Genomic DNA, 19,342 nt, shown 5'->3' with positions numbered 1-19,342 from the left:
TCCATAACTTGCTACATTTGCACACACTGTATATATATTTTCTGTTGTATTTCTGACTTTATGTTTTTTTTTACCCCATATGTAACTCTGTATTGTTTTTATTGCACTACTTTGCTTTATCTTGGCCAGGTCGCAGTTGTAAATGAGAACCTGTTCTCAACTGGCTTACCTGGTTAAATAAAGGTGAAATAAAAAAAATAAAAAAAATTGGTAGAGCATGGCGCTTGTAACGCCAGGGTAGTGGGTTCGATCCCCGGGACCACCCATACGTAAAAATGTATGCACACATGACTGTAAGTCGCTTTGGATAAAAGCGTCTGCTAAATGGCATATTATTTATTATTATCCATAGACGGTGTGACATCACACATATGATGTGTGAAAATTGGAGTGGCATTACCGACGCAATGCTTAAAGCCTGTCTGTTTCTCTGAAAGTCTTCATAGAGAAATCAATAGTGGTCTCCATAAGAATGAATCTGGAATCCACACTACTACCATGGCAGACGGCCAGCTGAGTGATGTGTGCGGTTTAAACGGCCTCGGCATTCTGCCGCGCACGGCCAGCTATCAAGGTGTCTTGATCGCTCGGCCCTCCACTTCTTTTGCCTAGCTCTGCTCTTCTTCCTCATCCCCTCCCTCCCTTCTCATCCTCATCCTCCTCATTCCCTCCCCCTAAGTTCGATGTGATCGGCTCTTGGCCCTGCCGTGAGTTCTCAGTGCGGGCGACAGCGCTGCTGAACATGGCGTCAGACGGGATGATTTTAACAAACCACGACCACCAAATCCGGGTCGGAGTCTTGACAGGTAAATGTAGAATTGTATTGAGTGATTCATATTTCTCCGTGACAATGTGAATTAATTTCCATTGGCTGTCTGTTGGGGTGCCTCCCGCGGGCGTCTCATAGGCTACATGTTGGTTGATTTTGCGTGGCGGCTCTCTCAGTCTCTGGCTGATTTTGCAGTTCTCCGCGGCTGGTCAGCGACTTGCGGAGCGACGTTGATTTGAAGCCCCCTTATTTTTACCGGACCAATTGATTTAACACATCCTTGAATGCGACGGAAGATGACAATGTAGCCTACATTCATACAAACCTGTTCGGTATCATTCGTTGCCATGGCGTTTGCGAGGCGGTTTTTCTCGGTGAAGGGCTCAGTTTTGTGTGTTGAATTATTCATAGCCCGTATCTGCTTCTGCTTGTCAAATCTGAAAATTACAGCTGACAGTGTTCGGAGCTAAACATGCTCGCGCTGTATGTATTTCGTTATTGACACGCGGTTGACCACAGCATTTCTCCAAATGGAGCCAATGACAGTTGCTGATGATGAGTGTATGTATTTAAGCGCACAGAAATGCCCGTGTTAATTGCGGAATACATTGCAAAGCAGACGCAATGAATGATATGTGACTGATTTGTGAATGACATCGCTACTTGAAGCGGCTGGTTAACGTGACAGAGGCGCTGCTGGTTTCGTGGGCAGAATACGAGTCGACCTAGGCTACCGATCGGGAAACGATATATAGGCTTGAAACTGTTATACACAAGACATTGAAAATGGCTATTTCTATATGTTTTTAGGTCTGTTTGCTTTGTCATGTTTCTTTTTCAGAACTGTGATGTTGAATAAGGCGAATAGTCGTGCGGTGTCATGAGAGGAAAGCAAATGAAAGAGAAATGTAACCAGCGACGGTTAATATGGACAAATACAGGCTTGCCGCTGCTGTAGCGATGCTGTTGAATTGGGGAAGGTGTCGGGTGAGAAAAAGCGTAATGGAGGGGGCTGGATGATTCCATTTATTATGATCGCCATGTATTCGTGATCGCCTATGACATTCTCCGTTATGGAAAATCCGGTTGGAAGGTGGTATTGTGTAGCAATGGAGGAATGACTGTAGATCCTGAAATCTGCTAGGGAAACCCCGCTCCCCTCTTCCCTCCCTCCCCCCGCCTTCCCTCGCGCGGTAGAGAGAGAAGGACGGAGAGCTAGTGAGGGCTCCAGCGTTGTCCGGGGTGCTGAAACAGCGTCAGTCACAAATCAGTGTGATGGTAAATACACTGTCAGAAAGCGAGTTTCGTCACGTTGATAAGCATTCAGGCATAATGTAAACCGAAACAGAGCGGGTTAATTTCTGTATGTAGCCAATATATGTAGAGTTAGTCACTCGAATCCTCTACTCCCCCCAGCCAGTGTGGTGACAGATTGCTAGTTTGATCTTGAGGTGCAATGTTGACATTTCCTGCATATATATATATATATATATATATATATATATATATATATATATATGGAGATTTTGGGGACGCAGAAACACAACCCACTTCTTATTTGCATTTCTGTTTCTTTTTGCGGCTCTTTTTCTTTGTCTCTTGGGGTTGGAATGGGGTGGTATGTTGGGAATCCAATACACGTTTTCGGAGGTTTAAAAAAACAGTGACTATGCAGACATATGAAACGGTAGGTTTACTGTATATTTAGTTGTTCTAAATCTAGGTCCAAAATATCTTACTCTATGACCCCTTACCTTTCAAGAATTTAATCCTGGCAAAGAATAGTCATTTTAAACACCAAACGTGTTTTCAATATTAGATATCACTAATATCAAATATTGATATTAGATATCACCCAAAACAACAACATCCACAAATAAACGCCACATATTCCCTGCTATCCTTCCCAACCTCTACAATAACACCACACTGACCACACAGTGCCATCTATAATCTATGAGTGCCATCATTAGTCCTGCTGCACCATGCAGCTCTGTGCTCAGCATTCTAATGCTGCCTCCCCCCCAATCTCCCCATCTGGCCTCATGAGAAGGTCAGGGGTCAACCCTCCATCCCTCCTCCACAGCCACAGGGGGATTAGATGAGTTGACCCTCCCTCTCCATCAGTGGCCTGACAGGTGATGTGGTGACAGCAGGGCCCAGGGGAGAAGGGGGACATCACTGGCCGGCCACCGCTCAGGCCAGGGGTGGAGGGGTGGAGGGATGTAGATCTCAAACCTCTATGATGATGTCTTTAGATATATAGACTTAGGAATGTAAAGGCTGTATAGATCCAATGAAGAATGGTATATCCAATGTAGAAGTAGGATTAAGAATGTAGATCTGCCCACTCTATAGAGCCAATGCAAATGATAGCAGGGGAGGACATGGCTCAGGCTGGCCAAAGGAGGGGTGGATATCTCGAACCTCTATAGTGGTGCGTTTGGATGTATCGTCAGGATTTGCTCTAGGTTTGCCAGGAGGTTGCCTTTGGATAGACATTATTGGTGCAATGTGTATTGTAAGGATGTGGGGAAATGGATGCAAGGATTTGTTTGTGGATATATTTGTGGAAAATCAGAGAAGAAATGATTAGGTTGAACAAAAATTACTGACTGACACCTGTCAAATATGTCATCCTACAAATGTGAGCATTAAAAAGCTTCTCATGCTGTGACAGGTTTGTTTCCTTTTTGCATGTGGAGCAATAGAGAGAGAGAGATTGTTTTAATTGTCTCTCTATCTGGGCCTGCCTGACGGTGTGGACAAGACCTTTCTCCAACACGCTCTCCTAGCTAACCGTCCTCCTGTCCTGTGAGTGTTTGTGTGTGTCTCCCTCCACCTTTCTAATGACTCCCTCTGCATTCCCTCTCTCACACACACACACACACACACACACACACACACACACACACACACACATCATACAGCTCCCCAACAGCCTGTGTGGCCTCATTGTGTTGTGGTGCTGCTAGGGGAGATGGATACACCATGCAGAGAGTGTGTGTTCTGACGCAGAAGGCATGGGCTGGGTGTGTGTGTGTGTGTGTGCGTGTGTTCATCTGCGTGCATGTGTATGTTCTCTCTGTCTTTGTGCACTAACATTGAGCTCTGGTTGAAACACAAACTCCCCTGGTCCCAAATATAGCTACTGTATGCATACTTCCCATGAACACAGTGAAACAGCTCAGTGCAAAACCCATTCAGTGGCTTTTAATCTGTAGAAAGCCTGTATGTGCTACAACACACTACATGACTATTGCAGAGTGCTGTAGCTTGATTGATGGTGTAAACAGCATTACAGCCCATTGATGCTGGGCTACTGATAGTGTGTGGGTTGCACACACACACACACACACTCACACACACACACACACACACACACATACAGACACATACTCACAAACTGACAGATACACACACACACACATATTGACAGATACACACACTCACACATTGACAGACAAACACCCACACACACACACAAACACACACACACCCATGCTGCTGAAAAGACAGACATGGACAGTAAACACTCAGTAGCAACCTGCCAATGAGAGAGAGGCCTGGGTCGGAAATCTCCTCTCTGCGGCAGACAACACACATTCTCCATCTCTCGCTCTCTTTTTTTCACTCATTTATTCTCTCAGCTGTAGCAACTGAGAGAAGCTCAGAGAGAGACAGAGAGCGCGGGAGAGAGAGAGAGATGTGTGGGCGGTGCTCCAGCTCCAAACGTACATCTCAGAAAGACATGAATCGACACCAGACGCCCCAATATTTAGCATCGCTCGCAAACGGTGAAATAGAGTCTTTATTCGTGTGTCACTGTCCGTTTGTGGTCGAATGTGATTTTTCATTATGATTCCTCCACGGAGGGGGTGGAGGGAGGGAAGGAGGGAGATAAGGGGGATTGGTAAGGGCAGGTGGGGAGGGAGAAGGCAGGCTCTGTGGGATTTCCCCTCCTAAAGGGGCTACCACCACCTTTCCATAGGGAGGATATAAAGGAGGGCTACAGGGTCTAGAAGTAGGTTGGTGATGGTGAGGCAATGCAGGGAATACAGGGTTTAATATTTTACAGTTACTTATTCTGTCTGTCTGTCTGTCTGTCTGTCTGTCTGTCTGTCTGTCTGTCTGTCTGTCTGTCTGTCTGTCTGTCTGTCTGTCTGTCTGTCTGTCTGTCTGTCTGTCTGTCTGTCTGTCTGTCTGTCTGTCTGTCTGTCTGTCTGTCTGTCTGTCTGTCTGTCTGTCTGTCTGTCTGTCTGTCTGTCTGTCTGTCTGTCTGTCTGTCTGTCTGTCTGTCTGTCTGTCTGTCTGTCTGTCTGTCTGTCTGTCTGTCTGTCTGTCTGTCTGTCTGTCTGTCTGTCTGTCTGTCTGTCTGTCTGTCTGTCTGTCTGTCTGTCTGTCTGTCTGTCTGTCTGTCTGTCTGTCTGTCTGTCTGTCTGTCTGTCTGTCTGTCTGTCTGTCTGTCTGTCTGTCTGTCTGTCTGTCTGTCTGTCTGTCTGTCTGTCTGTCTGTCTGTCTGTCTGTCTGTCTGTCTGTCTGTCTGTCTGTCTGTCTGTCTGTCTGTCTGTCTGTCTGTCTGTCTGTCTGTCTGTCTGTCTGTCTGTCTGTCTGTCTGTCTGTCTGTCTGTCTGTCTGTCTGTCTGTCTGTCTGTCTGTCTGTCTGTCTGTCTGTCTGTCTGTCTGTCTGTCTGTCTGTCTGTCTGTCTGTCTGTCTGTCTGTCTGTCTGTCTGTCTGTCTGTCTGTCTGTCTGTCTGTCTGTCTGTCTGTCTGTCTGTCTGTCTGTCTGTCTGTCTGTCTGTCTGTCTGTCTGTCTGTCTGTCTGTCTGTCTGTCTGTCTGTCTGTCTGTCTGTCTGTCTGTCTGTCTGTCTGTCTGTCTGTCTGTCTGTCTGTCTGTCTGTCTGTCTGTCTGTCTGTCTGTCTGTCTGTCTGTCTGTCTGTCTGTCTGTCTGTCTGTCTGTCTGTCTGTCTGTCTGTCTGTCTGTCTGTCTGTCTGTCTGTCTGTCTGTCTGTCTGTCTGTCTGTCTGTCTGTCTGTCTGTCTGTCTGTCTGTCTGTCTGTCTGTCTGTCTGTCTGTCTGTCTGTCTGTCTGTCTGTCTGTCTGTCTGTCTGTCTGTCTGTCTGTCTGTCTGTCTGTCTGTCTGTCTGTCTGTCTGTCTGTCTGTCTGTCTGTCTGTCTGTCTGTCTGTCTGTCTGTCTGTCTGTCTGTCTGTCTGTCTGTCTGTCTGTCTGTCTGTCTGTCTGTCTGTCTGTCTGTCTGTCTGTCTGTCTGTCTGTCTGTCTGTCTGTCTGTCTGTCTGTCTGTCTGTCTGTCTGTCTGTCTGTCTGTCTGTCTGTCTGTCTGTCTGTCTGTCTGTCTGTCTGTCTGTCTGTCTGTCTGTCTGTCTGTCTGTCTGTCTGTCTGTCTGTCTGTCTGTCTGTCTGTCTGTCTGTCTGTCTGTCTGTCTGTCTGTCTGTCTGTCTGTCTGTCTGTCTGTCTGTCTGTCTGTCTGTCTGTCTGTCTGTCTGTCTGTCTGTCTGTCTGTCTGTCTGTCTGTCTGTCTGTCTGTCTGTCTGTCTGTCTGTCTGTCTGTCTGTCTGTCTGTCTGTCTGTCTGTCTGTCTGTCTGTCTGTCTGTCTGTCTGTCTGTCTGTGCGCGCGCGCGCGCGCATGCTTCTGGGGCCCAGAGGTCCCCACAAGAATAGTAAACAAACAAAAAGTTGATAAACTGGGGACATTTTTGTTATTCCCCACAAGGTCAAATGCTATTTCTAGGGGGTTTAGGGTTAAGGTTAGGATTAGTGTTAGGGTTAGAATTAAGTTTAGGCTTAGGAGCTAGTTTTAGGGTTGGGGTTAGGAGATAGGGTTAAGGTTAGGATAAGGGTACGGGTTAGGTTTAGGGATAGGGGTTAGGGAAAATAGGAATTTGATTGGAACTGAATTGTGTGTCCCCACAAGGTTAGTTATACAAGACTGTATGTGTGTATGTGTGTGAGTGTGCATGAGCACTTTGCTTTTCCTTCACTCTACGGTCAAACTCATCCCAAACCATCTCAGTTGGGTTGAGGTTGGGTGATCGTGGAGGCCAGGTCATCTGATGCAGCACCCCTTCACTCTCTTTGGTCAAATAGCCCTTACACAACCTGGAGGTGTGTTTTGGGTAATTGTCCTGTTGAAAAACAAATGATAGTCCCACTAAGCGCAAACCAGATGGGATGGCGTATCGCTGTAGAATGCTGTGGTAGCCATACTGGTTAAGTGTGCCTTGAATTCTAAATAAGTCACCAAAAGTGTCACCAGCAAAGCACCCCCACACCATCACAACTCCTCCTCCATGCTTCACGGTGGGAACCACACATGCGAAGATCATCCGTTCACCTACTCTGCGTCTCACAAAGACACGGCGGTTGGAACCAAAAATCTCAAATTTGGACTGTCATAAAGGCAAAGGGTGGCTAATTTGAAGAATTTCAAAGTTTTGATGTCTTCACTATTATTCTACAATGTAGAAAATAGTAAAAATAAAGTAAAATCCTGCAATGAGTAGGTGTGTCCAAACCTTTGACTGGTACTGTATGTGAGTGTGTAATACAGTGTCATCCACTTAGAGGTGTAAGCCCCAGTTCTTATTATTAAGGGACAAACCAATATTATTAATGTAAATAGTGAACAGTAAAGTACCTAGTGTTGAGCCTTGTGGCACTCCTTTGGTTATGTTAAGAGAGATACAATTTTCATTGTCTGTTTACAGTAGGTTTCACCTTGTCTTGTCCTGTGGCTATCTATAGGATAGCGCTAGACTCTAGGTGGTTGGGGTGGACAGGCTTGTGGTAATGAGTGCAATGGTATCAAATAGATCAAACACATGGTTTCCATGTCTCACTCTCTCTCTCCCTCTCTCCCTCCCTTTCTATCGTTCTCCCTCTCTTTTTGGTAAAGGAGCAGTGTAGATATAAAGTGCTATTTCTGGGAAACAGACAGTAAAAATCTCATCTCTAATCATCTCATCTCTCTCTATCTCTATAGCTCATAGAAATCAACCATACTCAATGTAAATATATCTTAATTTGATGTTGAATTTGGGAAGAGAGGCCAACGTTATTTGGTGGATGAACAGACTCTCACAGGCTCTTGTAAACCCTCCAGAGAAGTGTGCTCCATCAGGGCTGAAAAATGCATTCCCAGAGTTGGCTAGGTAGGTAAGGACATTGTTGGGAATTTAATTGTGAACGTGTCTCAACTAATAATGCACTCATCATCTGTCATTAATGTGAAGTTGATGATAAGGGAGAGAGTGATGGATAAGGGTAACGTTTGGCCTTCTGTATGTGAGAAAGCCCATGTTAGCACTGAATGCTAACAGTGTTGATACTACGGATGGAACTTGAATGTGTTGAAGGTTAGCATTAGCATGAAGGCAGCTTGAGTCTAGCCTTTGTCTAGGGAGGATAATCAAGACTGATACCGTGCTGGAAAGAACAATTTAAAAAGACAATATCTTATCCAGAACAGTACGGTTTGTGTTGGCGTGGTAGTGTGAAAAGGGTTCAAGTCTGGTCTAGAATGGGTCAGGCAAGGTGCTCTCTCGTCTTATATGATAATTAATGGATCAAGTCATGGTGGAAATAAATAAGTGTATGTTTTAAGTGATGAGTCACTCTATGGTCTGTCTGTACTGCCCTCCATCCCTCCATCCTCATTCATCTCTTCTCCTGTGCACTGGTTGCTGGTGTTAATCAGGGCATGAAGGGTAGCATCAATTCATCAGCCTCAGCGTGCCTCCTCACGTTTTTTATCCTTCCACATCTAATAGAGCTCTGAAATATAGAGCCCTTTCATGTTTCAAGTCTTGGGAGAGTTTTTGGGCTAGCATCTATCTAGCATAATGTTGGCTATTCCAATGAAGTAGTCGTGGGATCTTCCTTCAATGTTTAGCTCCATCAATATCGTGTCATCCTGTCCTTTCTGACTGAAAAGCTAACATGGCTGATTCGGGTCAACATTCCTTTTTTATTTTATTTTATTTTCTTCCTTTTTTTTTACATTTTCCTTTCTTTTTTTTAAGAGTACATACAATATTTATGTATTTTTCCTTATAGATACATTCATTGCATCATTATTTTGATGCCGCACTCCAGTATGTGCTCTACACGGCTCTGTTACCTTGGAGACTTGATACTTACATGAAATTGCATGGATAAGATGTAGGATACATGTTATATTTATATCATATTGAAGCTGTTGTTTTTGATTCATACAATGTGTTACAGAAAGAGTTATTGGAGCTTGTAAGGGATGATTATTCCAAAAACACACTACAATGTCACTGTGTGTAACTAGTGGTGATGGATAGACTTTGTAGTATTGTACACTGAGAATATACACTACCGTTCAAAGGTTTGGGGTCACTTAGAAATGTCCTTGTTTTCCATGAAAACATACATGAAATGAGTTTGAATAGGACATATAGCCAAATGAATAGGAAATGTAGTCATTGACAAGGTTAGAAATAGTGATTTTTAATTGAAATAATAATTGTGTCCTTCAAACTTTGCTTTCGTCAAAGAATCCTCCATTTGCAGCAATTACAGCCTTGCAGACCTTTGGCATTCTAGTTGTCAGTTTGTTGAGGTAATCTGAAGAGATTTCACCCTATGCTTCCTGAAGCACCTCCAACAAGTTGGATTGGCTTGATGGGCACTTCTTACGTACCATACGGTCAAGCTGCTCCCACAACAGCTCAATAGGGTTGATATCCGGTGACTGTGCTGGCCACTCCATTATAGACAGAATACCAGCTGACTACTTCTTCCCTAAATAGCTATTGCTATTGATGCCATGCTTGACAGATGGCATCAATGTTCTTCTTTGCGATCCGAACACCTCAAACTTCGATTAGTCTGTCCATAACACTTTTTTCCAATCTTCCTCTGTCCAGTGTCTGTGTTCTTTTGCCCGTGTTAATCTTTTATTTTTAGTGGCCAGTCTGAGATATGGCTTTTTCTTTGCAACTCTGCTTAGAAGGTCAGCATCCCAGAGTCGCCTCTTCACTGTTGACGTTGAGACTGTTGTTTTGCGGGTACTATTTAATGAAGCTGCCAGTTGAGGACCTGTGAGGCGTCTGTTTCTCAAACTAGACACTCTAATGTATTTGTCCTCTTGCTCAGTTGTGCACCATGGCCTCCCACTCCTCTTTCTATTCTGGTTAGAGCCAGTTTGCATTGTTCTGTGAAGGGAGTAGTACACAGCGTTGTACGAGATCTTCAGTTTCTTGGCAATTTCTCGCATGGAATAGCCTTCATTTCTCAGAACAAGAATAGACTGACGAGTTTCAGAAGAAAGTTATTTGTTTCTGGCCATTTTGAGCCTGTAATCGAACCCACAATTGCTGATGGTCCAAATACTCAACTAGTCTCAAGAAGGCCAGAAGGTTTTATTGCTTCTTTAATCAGCACAACAGTTTTCAGCTGTGCTTACATAATTGCAAAAGGGTTTTCTAAAGGGTTTAAAATGATAAACTTGGATTAGCAAACACAACGTGCCATTGGACCACAGGACTGATGGTTGCTGATAATGGGCCTCTATACGCCTATGTAGATATTCCATACAAAATCAGCCGTTTCCAGCTACAATAGCCATTTACAACATTAACAATGTCTACACTGTATTTCTGATCAATTTGATGTTATTTTAATGGACAAAAAAAATGATTTTCTTTCGAAAACAAGGACATTTCTAAGTGAACCCAAACTTTTGAACGGTAGTGTATATATATTTTTATTACGTATTGTTTTGTCCCAGGAATCGAACCCACTATCTTGGAGTTAATGCTCTACCAACTGAGCTACAGAGGACCACACTAGTGCCTCAGTTAAATGGTATATTCACAACGTTTGTATTCATTAGGGCACAGTGTAGTAAAATGTTTTGAAAATGACAATGGGTGTTTCAACTTCGTCCCTCCCTCTTTCAGTCCGTGTTCTTCCGTTAGCTGCCTAATGAACACAAACCAGTTCTCAGATCATCCAAGAGCATGTCTCCTCCACAGCAGTGAGTAGAAGATAACTATTCACAGAGGAACAGGCTAGCAGATAGCAGCCTCCGTCCATGACTACGCCAAACACACACATACATACACACACACAAACCTCAAGTTCAAACTGATGAATGAACTTGAGGTTGGATATTTCTCTCTCTCACATGCGCGCGCACACACACACACACACACTTACACACACGCATGTACATACACACACCTCCCTAATTAGCCTACACTTTGCTCATATATTTTAGAATATGAGTGCTGAACTAAGTTAGCGTGGTTGACCTTCAAGATGCAGAATAACTTTTACTCCAATAAACTACGTTCACACACACACACACTTTTTCTCCCCCTCTCTCCCTCTCTTTCACACACACATATACACCACACACACTTTTACTCACACACACACACACGCCACTGACAGGAATTAGGAGGTGATGATGAGAGGAAGACAGTGGAGTCTTTTTGCTCAGCTCTTCTCTGTAGTGCTGAAGCTATTAAATCTTCCATTCGCTGCCTGCCTCATGCCTTCCACTTCTGCTGCTGGGATTCTGTCTGGGAAGAAAAGTCACCGAATCTTATTTGTGTCGGTCTGTTTTTCCGTATTCTGACATTTGTTTTTTGTTTGAGAGCGAGAGAGAGAGAGAGCTAGTCAAGTCGACCCATTCCAATGGAATGCATGTATTACAAGTGTATAAGTGTAAGGAAGACAAACTAACTCGTGTTTTTGACGTTCAGTCCAAAAATCTGCCATCAAATCGTTACTTTACACTATGATAGCAGCAACTCTCACTAGCAAGACACAACATCACAGTAACAAGCCAATCACATCACAAAAAAAGTACAAAATTCCTTGGACAAGAATAGCACCACTGTGAGAGGTACAAGCACAGGCACAGTACAACAGTGTGACTTCTGGCTGTCACCATTGGCAACGGCTGCTGTTTCCTCATTGTCACTCTGCCAGACTGTCCATTGGCTTGTCACTCGGACAGACCCCCCACCCTTGTCTTCTGGAGAAGTGGTCACAGGTGAGGTGAGATGCGACTGATCGATGTGTGACATTTCCAGAAATGGAGTATGTGATCACCTGGGGTATATTCAGAGAGGTGAAACGTTCAGAACATTGCAGATAGAAATGTAATGAATAGAACTGACATGACGGCCAATTCTACATGACAAAATATCATATGTTCTACAAAATGCATTTATATCTAAATGTTTTGTGATTTTGCACCCTTCTGAACAGACAGATTCCAGGAAAGGCACTTAGTCTTCTCTGAGTTGAAAGAAGTGTTCAGTTCTCGCCTACCAAAATGACAGGTAGCACACAAATTCCCCAAAAGAAATATCAGAATCCTTAGCATTTCTCAGACAGAATCAAAATGGGCTGAACTGAACACACTGCTAAAAATAAGGATGCTATGTGCTTCTATATAGAGAACCTTTTTGAAGATATATATAAAGCGAGCCATTGAATACTTTTTGGTTATAGCACCATTTGTTTTACTCTCTGTCTGTAATATTTGTCCTGTTGCAGTACTTCAAATGAAATCAATTGCTTTTCCTACAAAGTAGGTTTACACTACAGTCGCCATCGAATGAGCATGGTGATTGCCTGCATAATTAAAGAATATTGACAGTAATTATATTGGTAATTTGCATGTTTATACATAATTTATATTGACATCAATTTTGCTAATCAATTGCTATCAATGGTGGTTGGTTGAAAATGTTTTAGGAATGTATGATATGAGGAAGTCTCTTCCTGCCATTCTCCCTCTTTTTGTAGCCCCGTTTATACCAGGTTCTAAATTGTATCCTTTGTCCTGAGCTTGTCCACATTGTGACAAGTGTAGACAATCAAAAGACACATAGTCAGACAAGCATTGTGTCTGGGTATCTTACAGGTGTACACAGATCTGGACAGAGAAACCATTTCAATCATCATTATTCCACCCTCTAAAATCATTGACAGGTGGCACCATTGTCTGATTACATCAATATATGTCTTACAATGAATAAATGAATATTCTTTTGAAAGAATAGCTGTGAAATAATTATCATAAGGGAGGGACCAGGAAATCAGTTCACAATGCATACAGAGTGGACAGATAACAGATACATTTAAATACCATGTGTAGACCCATTTCTGGTAATGTGGGCACAATCAGAATGTAGACAAGATCAGGACAACAGACCCATGTTGGCACCAGGTATAAACGGGGCTTCTGTCTCTCGCTCCACCTCTCACCTCACCTGTCTTGTAATATTTCTGTCCCCCTCTTTCATTCTTTTCAGCTTTCTATCTTTTTCTTTTCACATCTCTCTCCCTCTCTCTGTCTCTTTCTCCACCTCTTTCTCTCTCCTTACCTGTCTTTTTATATTATCGTACCCCTGTAAGTAAGGGAGTGATGCAGAAAGAGGGGGAGTGTGTAAGTGTGAATAATAGAGGAGTGCAGCGTCCCTCTAATGAGTATAATTGATGGCTGACCTGGCCCGCGTGTGGCCTCTCTTTCTCCTCTTTTCATTATTGAGCCTCATGCGTTCCTCATGTTTCCCCGTGTGCTACAACGAAACCCTCTCAGATCATGTCATCTGGACATCAAATGTTAATACAGTAATGGCCCCCATTGGAACAGACTGTACTTTCAGACATGTGGTTGTGGATTGCATAAACCACACCTTTGATTGACATGTCGGGTGTAGACAATTTTGCAATTTTTTATCACGTTGATGAAGAGGGGAGAGTGTTGCAGGCAGGAGATTTCACATTTTAGTTTCTGTGTATTGGGTATCCTGGGGATACCCTACTCTTCCTTTTCTGTAAAAACAACGTTTACTTCTCTTCCCTCCTGTGCCCCTTCTCCTCTCCCTCCAATGCCACTCCCTCCCTTCATCTAATTTCCTCTCCCTCTTCCCTCCCCTCCTCTCTCCCCCTCTTTTCTTCTCTCCTGTGTTGTGGTGGGCCCAGTTCTAGTTGTGTCTATAGGGGCTGTGTTACTATGTTTTAGGGAGATGAGCCAGAGAGCGAAACACCCACCACTGATAAACAGGAGCTCCTCCCAGCATGTAGTCTCAGCAAGGAGAGGCCTTGAGAAGAAAGCCAAGTGTTTCCTCCTGTGTGTTTGTGTGTGTTTGCGTGCATACTGGCATGTGTGTGAGAGATAGAGGGTCTCTCTGCAGCTTGTGCTCTGACAGTGGGAAGCTGCGATGTAATTGCTGACACCGTCCAGAGGATTGAATGTAATGAAGGTAGCTGCTTACAGCCTGCTTCATTAGTGCAGATGGGCCTGGGGCACTGTGTGTGTGTGTGTCTGTGTGTGTCTGTGTGTGTGTGTGTGTGTGTGTGTGTGTGTGTGTGTGTGTGTGTGTGAGAAGACTCCTAGGCCCAGTGTCGTGGGAAATCACATACACTCATGCAATAACACACACTAACACACACACTCATACCATCACAGCATAGCTCTTCCAGTGAGGGGAGGACGAAGCCTAAACCCTGTCAACTAGAGTTAGTGGAAGTTCCTAGTAGGCCTTTCCAGCAGTCAAATGACCAAATTGCCCTCTAGTGGCCTCATGGGTGGAATGTTATTAATATTAATTTCATAATTAATCAACATATTTCCGAAAGTCTAGTGTTTCTATGTCAAACGGTTTTGTTATATTTCAGTCTTCTGTGATGTATATCAAGTGTGATATTGGGATGCAAACTCAAAATGGAATACATTTCAACTCTATATCTGACATGGTACAAGTGTCTTCTTTTTTAAAATCCCCTATAACCATGTGTGTGAGGTGTATACTTTTGTTTTAAAGTAGATTTGTTTAAGACTACCAAGAAACACTCTGTGTGACCCTGATTTAGCCCACTGCAGTAAAAGGCTAAGCTAGTACAATGGGTTTGTAGTTTCACTTTGCAGAGGGAAGTGTTGTTGAGTGGTGCCAGCTAAGGACAGCTAACAGCATGTGGTGGTTCCGCCTATCAACTACAGACTTTGTGGCTGTGGAATCTAGTGGAAACCGTTTATCATCCGCACACAAGCTTGAAAGTCCCAGCACCAGTTTCAGCATCGCCTTTGCTCAATCCTGATTTGTCCAAATAATCAACAACGAAAACCCCAAACCAGGAACTACTGCTGCTCGTAATCACATAATTCTACTTGAGCCTTAACAGATTTATCTGTTCACGAGAATATGTCAACGAGAGATTATGTAAATCTTACCCCATGTTGATAGAAGCACCAGTTCCCTGCTTGTCCTCTGTAGCCAATGGATATGTTTCACCCTCATATACAACCTCAGATAGGAGTCATATGGACCTAACATAAGAACTATGTAGTATATCGTTGAAATTCTTTGGCTAGATTGACTGCTGATGAATTTGAGGTTGGATATTTCTCTCTCTCACACACGCGCACACACACGCGCTTACACACACGCACGTACACACACCTCCCTCATTAGCCTACACTTTGCTAATATATTTAATAAAAGCGGTTACATGTCAGCTCATGCTGAACTAAGAGCGTGGTTGACCTTCAAGATGCAGTAGAACTTGTACTCCAATAAACTACACACACACACTACCAGCAGCATGAGCATAATAGCCTCTCGTGCTGCATACTGCATCGTTGGGAGTGTTTGTTACGGCAGCAGAGTTCTGCTTTCTGCTTTGTTCCACTGATTTCACGTTGATTGTCGGCACAATGCGCTCAAGCCGCAGCTGTGCATATCTGCCTTTGTTTTGCCTTTCTGGAACATCTCTGGCATGAAATGGGATTTGCGGGAACGCCGGGCAGTGACTGGGAGCTGTCACGGCGAGGGCAGTGGCGGGCAGCCGGTGGACCAGAGCATGGCAGGGGATGGCACTGCCAACGCCACATGGGGACAAGTTGGACGCCCCTATGCCCAAATCGGAGGAATTTAGATCAACGTTCCACTTAGTGAACAACGTTTGAACAGCGTGTCACTTACAATATGCTCCGTGTTCCCTTCTCCTGAATCGCCTTGACAGCTGTATCTCTTGAGGCATGGCTGTCATCATGACTAAAGCCGTGGTCATGTTCAGTAGGCACAAAATGGAAGAAAAACGTCTTGAAACGGAGAGAAACATTTTTTCTGATGCGAAGTGTTTTGCTACGGTGTGCCCTAATGAACGCGACCCAGGGTTTGAGTCAGAGGATGGGCATTTACTTTCCCAACATGGCTACTGATGCAAGTCAAAATGACTCCCCTGGTCTATATGGGTTCATATCGTAACCCCGATATCTGACCCTGTCAATGACCACAAACGGTCAACTCTGACCCTAACCTTGACCCTTAGCTCGCATGACCCTTCGCTCGCATGACCCCAACCCTAGCTTTACCCCTAACCGCTGACCCCTGATTCTCATTGGTAAAGGGGCTCTTACAATTGCTGGGAGCACATCAAGGCAAGAGCAATCAATAGTTGATTTGATTAGCTCCTCAATGCATGCATTTCACTTAAAGCCCCTAAAAGCCGATGTTCGAGAGAGGCTTTTTAGCTAATGTTAACCATCCATTTCTAATACAGCCTAATTAAGTACTGTCCACTTATGGACTATTATCTTTAGTCATATTAAATGAGCTAAAATGTGTGTGTGTGTGTGTGTGTATCCTGTGTGTGTTTTCATGCATATGTACGTACGAGAGTGCATGTGTGTATGGTAGAATCACTGATCGTCATGTTCCTGATGGGAGCTACTGTGGGTTTCCCAGTATCAGCAGCCTAGCTAGCAGGAGAGGACATGAAGTTGGAAACATGGGGTGGGGGATAGAGATCAGAAATGTGCAGGAATATAAATGGCCGCAGATTCCTATAGAAATCAATAGCATCGCTCGCAGAGCCTCAAGAGCATTAATAAGAGAATAGTACCTGAGCTAACTAATAGTGCCGATGGTACTGGGTCATTGTCATTTTGCCACACCGTAGTAAAATGTTTTTTAATGGAAAATGAAAACGAGCTGTTCTTATTGGACAAAACCAGGTACTCACTCTTCAGTGTTATGCCTAATGAATACGACCCAGAACAATCACTAGTGGAGTTGGATGATGGGCGAATACATGAAAATAGAGTCCAAAACAGCCAACATTGCAATTCTATGGTATATAAAGCATATGGGTCCTTAAGATGGACCCAGGGTTGTCCTGCACACTGCCTGATAGTCCTGCGAACAGCATAGATAACTAGAAACTCAGTTGTGCTACATTGCTACATACTATCAGCTAGGGCTGGGAATTTCCAGGGACCTCACAATATGATATTATCACTATACTTAGGTGCCAATACGATATGCATTGTGATTCTCACATTAGATGCAGTAAAGAGGTCAATGGAACTCAACCAAAACAATGGCAATGCCATGGAAACGTTAGGGGGAAAGATGCTGTGGGGAAAAAAGCCTGAATCTCCTCATTGCCCCCCAGCAAAATCAGCCTACATTTAGGTTATTGATTAAATGTGTATTTCACACTATGTTGAGGTACAAATCTGAGTCTAATGCTTGTATGGATGTCAACCCCAACACATGTTCATGTCATCGTCACCAATCAACTGCACTGCAGTTAAAAACTACTTTGACTACCACCACCGATTTCTGTATGCTAGCTATGCTACCAGCTTATACGAACAGGAGTTAGCATTTAGCAGTCACTTCTTCTAAACCTGAAAAAAGGGACTATTTCTAAATGTTATGCAACGAAAACAGCCAAATATATCCAAGTCGGACTTTAGTAACAACATTGTGGGCCTGTTACAATACATCAATCATGCCGGATTTGAGGAATATCCACTTTGTCAGATTAGATTTGTTGAATGTGCCCCAATCTGGCATCCTCCCTCTATCTCCTGCTGCAGAGAGATAAGAGTGAGTATGATCAAATTAGTTTTGATCAGTCACAGAAATAAAAGTGCTGAAAACATGTCGGCTCACTATTTAAAAAGAAGATGGAGAACAAGCTATAAGATGAAAAATACCAGCATTTTGGCACAGGTACAGCCGACTAGCGCTAGCTAACGCAACTAAGCAAAATAAAAATGTAAATTAAAATCGATACTTGGAGTCAAAGTATAGATATAATATCGCCAAATTAATAGGTCTGTCATAGTAACTGTATCGTTTTTTTCCCCAATCACTACTATCAGCTCCCAATGGAGGAGTCAATGCTATTTCTCTTAGTTTATCCTTTTATCTATCCAGAGATATAGTGTGTTTGACATTACAGTAACAATCTCTTCTTCAAAGGTCACTTGGACTGGATAAAAAGCACTGTTCATACATACATGGTGCAGTATACACACACACGCACACACACAGTGAGAACCACACACTGCACCCTAACAGGAGCAGTGTGCAAACAGCCCCTCTAAATGCCATGAGAGAGTTGACTAGCCCACTAGCCCTGGGGTCTCCCAACATGGAAATGTCATGCTAAGGGGTAAACTACTGGTTTGATTATAATGTCATGCGTGTTCACAGACGCATTCATCATCATCATTGCCATATCGTCATCAGAGCTCTGACCTTGTTATACTAGCCCCATGAGTTATCAGTAGCCTAGCGGTTAGAGCTTTGGGACAGTAACCGAAAGGTTACTTGTTCGAATCCCCGAGCTGGCAAGGTGGAAATATCTGCCCTTGTGCAAGGCAGTTAACCACCACAACAACTACTCCCCAGGCGCCGATGATTCAGAGGGGTTGGGTTAAATGTGGAAGACACATTTTGGTTGAATGCGTTCAGTTGTACAACTGACTAGGTATCTCCCTTTACCTTTCCCTCAAAGAGTTGATTCATATTCATGTGGGGTGTGGCCAATAGGGTGGCCACAACTTCAATCCCTCCAATCACATTGATCTGATACTAGTGATGAGGAGAAGAGAGAGTTAGAGAGGGAGGCCAGAAAAGAGGGGTAGAAATTATGATTGGAAAAGGAGGAGAGAAGAGGAGAAAGAAGGAAAGTCGAGGGGGCATTGTGGTCACACAAAAAAATAAAAATAAAAGATTAAAGTAGTAAGGGGAAGAGAGAGAGTCCCCATCTTCCCCCCACTGCACTGCACTGCAAATTGTCTCTGCAACTTTTTCTCTGTGGCTTCATTAGTAAGTGTCTCTTCAATATTTATGGTCATGTTAATAAAACATCAATAAGAGAGGGCTTTGTGCAGAGCTGCGGGCACTCTACCAAGCAGCCTTCTCTGCCTGGGTTTCTGCAAAAAGGTTCAGGTGAGTGCTAAGGAAGAAAGGGAGAGTAGAGGAGAGGAGAGGGAGGGAGAAAGAGAGATTACTAAAAAGTGATATTGGGTCTGGGCTATACAAAGGAGAGGAAGTATGAGATTGAATATGAAGTATCTCCATTTAAAAGTGCTTTTTAGTACATGACTAGGATTCATCTGTGGCCGGGAAACTGTCCTTATAGGAGCTTGTATGGCTATTGCCTATACATGCTCTTGCTTGTGTGTGTACATGAGATAGAGAAGTAGTGAACAGTGTTCTGTGTGGGTGTGTTGTGGTGACACAGGAGAGAATGTG

The 19,342-nt window shown here is 43.7% G+C and overlaps 1 protein-coding gene across 5 annotated transcripts in view; it reads left to right on the top strand.

The window, feature by feature from the left end:
* Window positions 1-742: 742 nt before the first annotated feature.
* Window positions 743-19,342, top strand: part of LOC311108288 (gephyrin-like) — a gene marked incomplete at its 5' end in the record, with an annotated part of 91,533 nt that continues 72,933 nt past the window's right edge. For all 5 annotated transcript variants that reach the window (XM_084150916.1, XM_084150914.1, XM_084150913.1 and 2 more), the window contains one exon: window positions 743-806. In XM_084150916.1, coding sequence (XP_084007042.1) covers window positions 743-806 — 64 coding nt within the window. The remainder of the gene's footprint in view (window positions 807-19,342) is intronic.

The sequence above is a fragment of the Coregonus lavaretus genome (genome assembly GCF_964263955.1).
Source record: "Coregonus lavaretus genome assembly, chromosome: 33".
In the NCBI taxonomy this organism is placed as follows: domain Eukaryota; kingdom Metazoa; phylum Chordata; class Actinopteri; order Salmoniformes; family Salmonidae; genus Coregonus; species Coregonus lavaretus.
The sequence above is the reverse complement of the archived record's forward strand: the minus strand, read 5'-3'. Positions and strand labels throughout refer to the sequence as shown.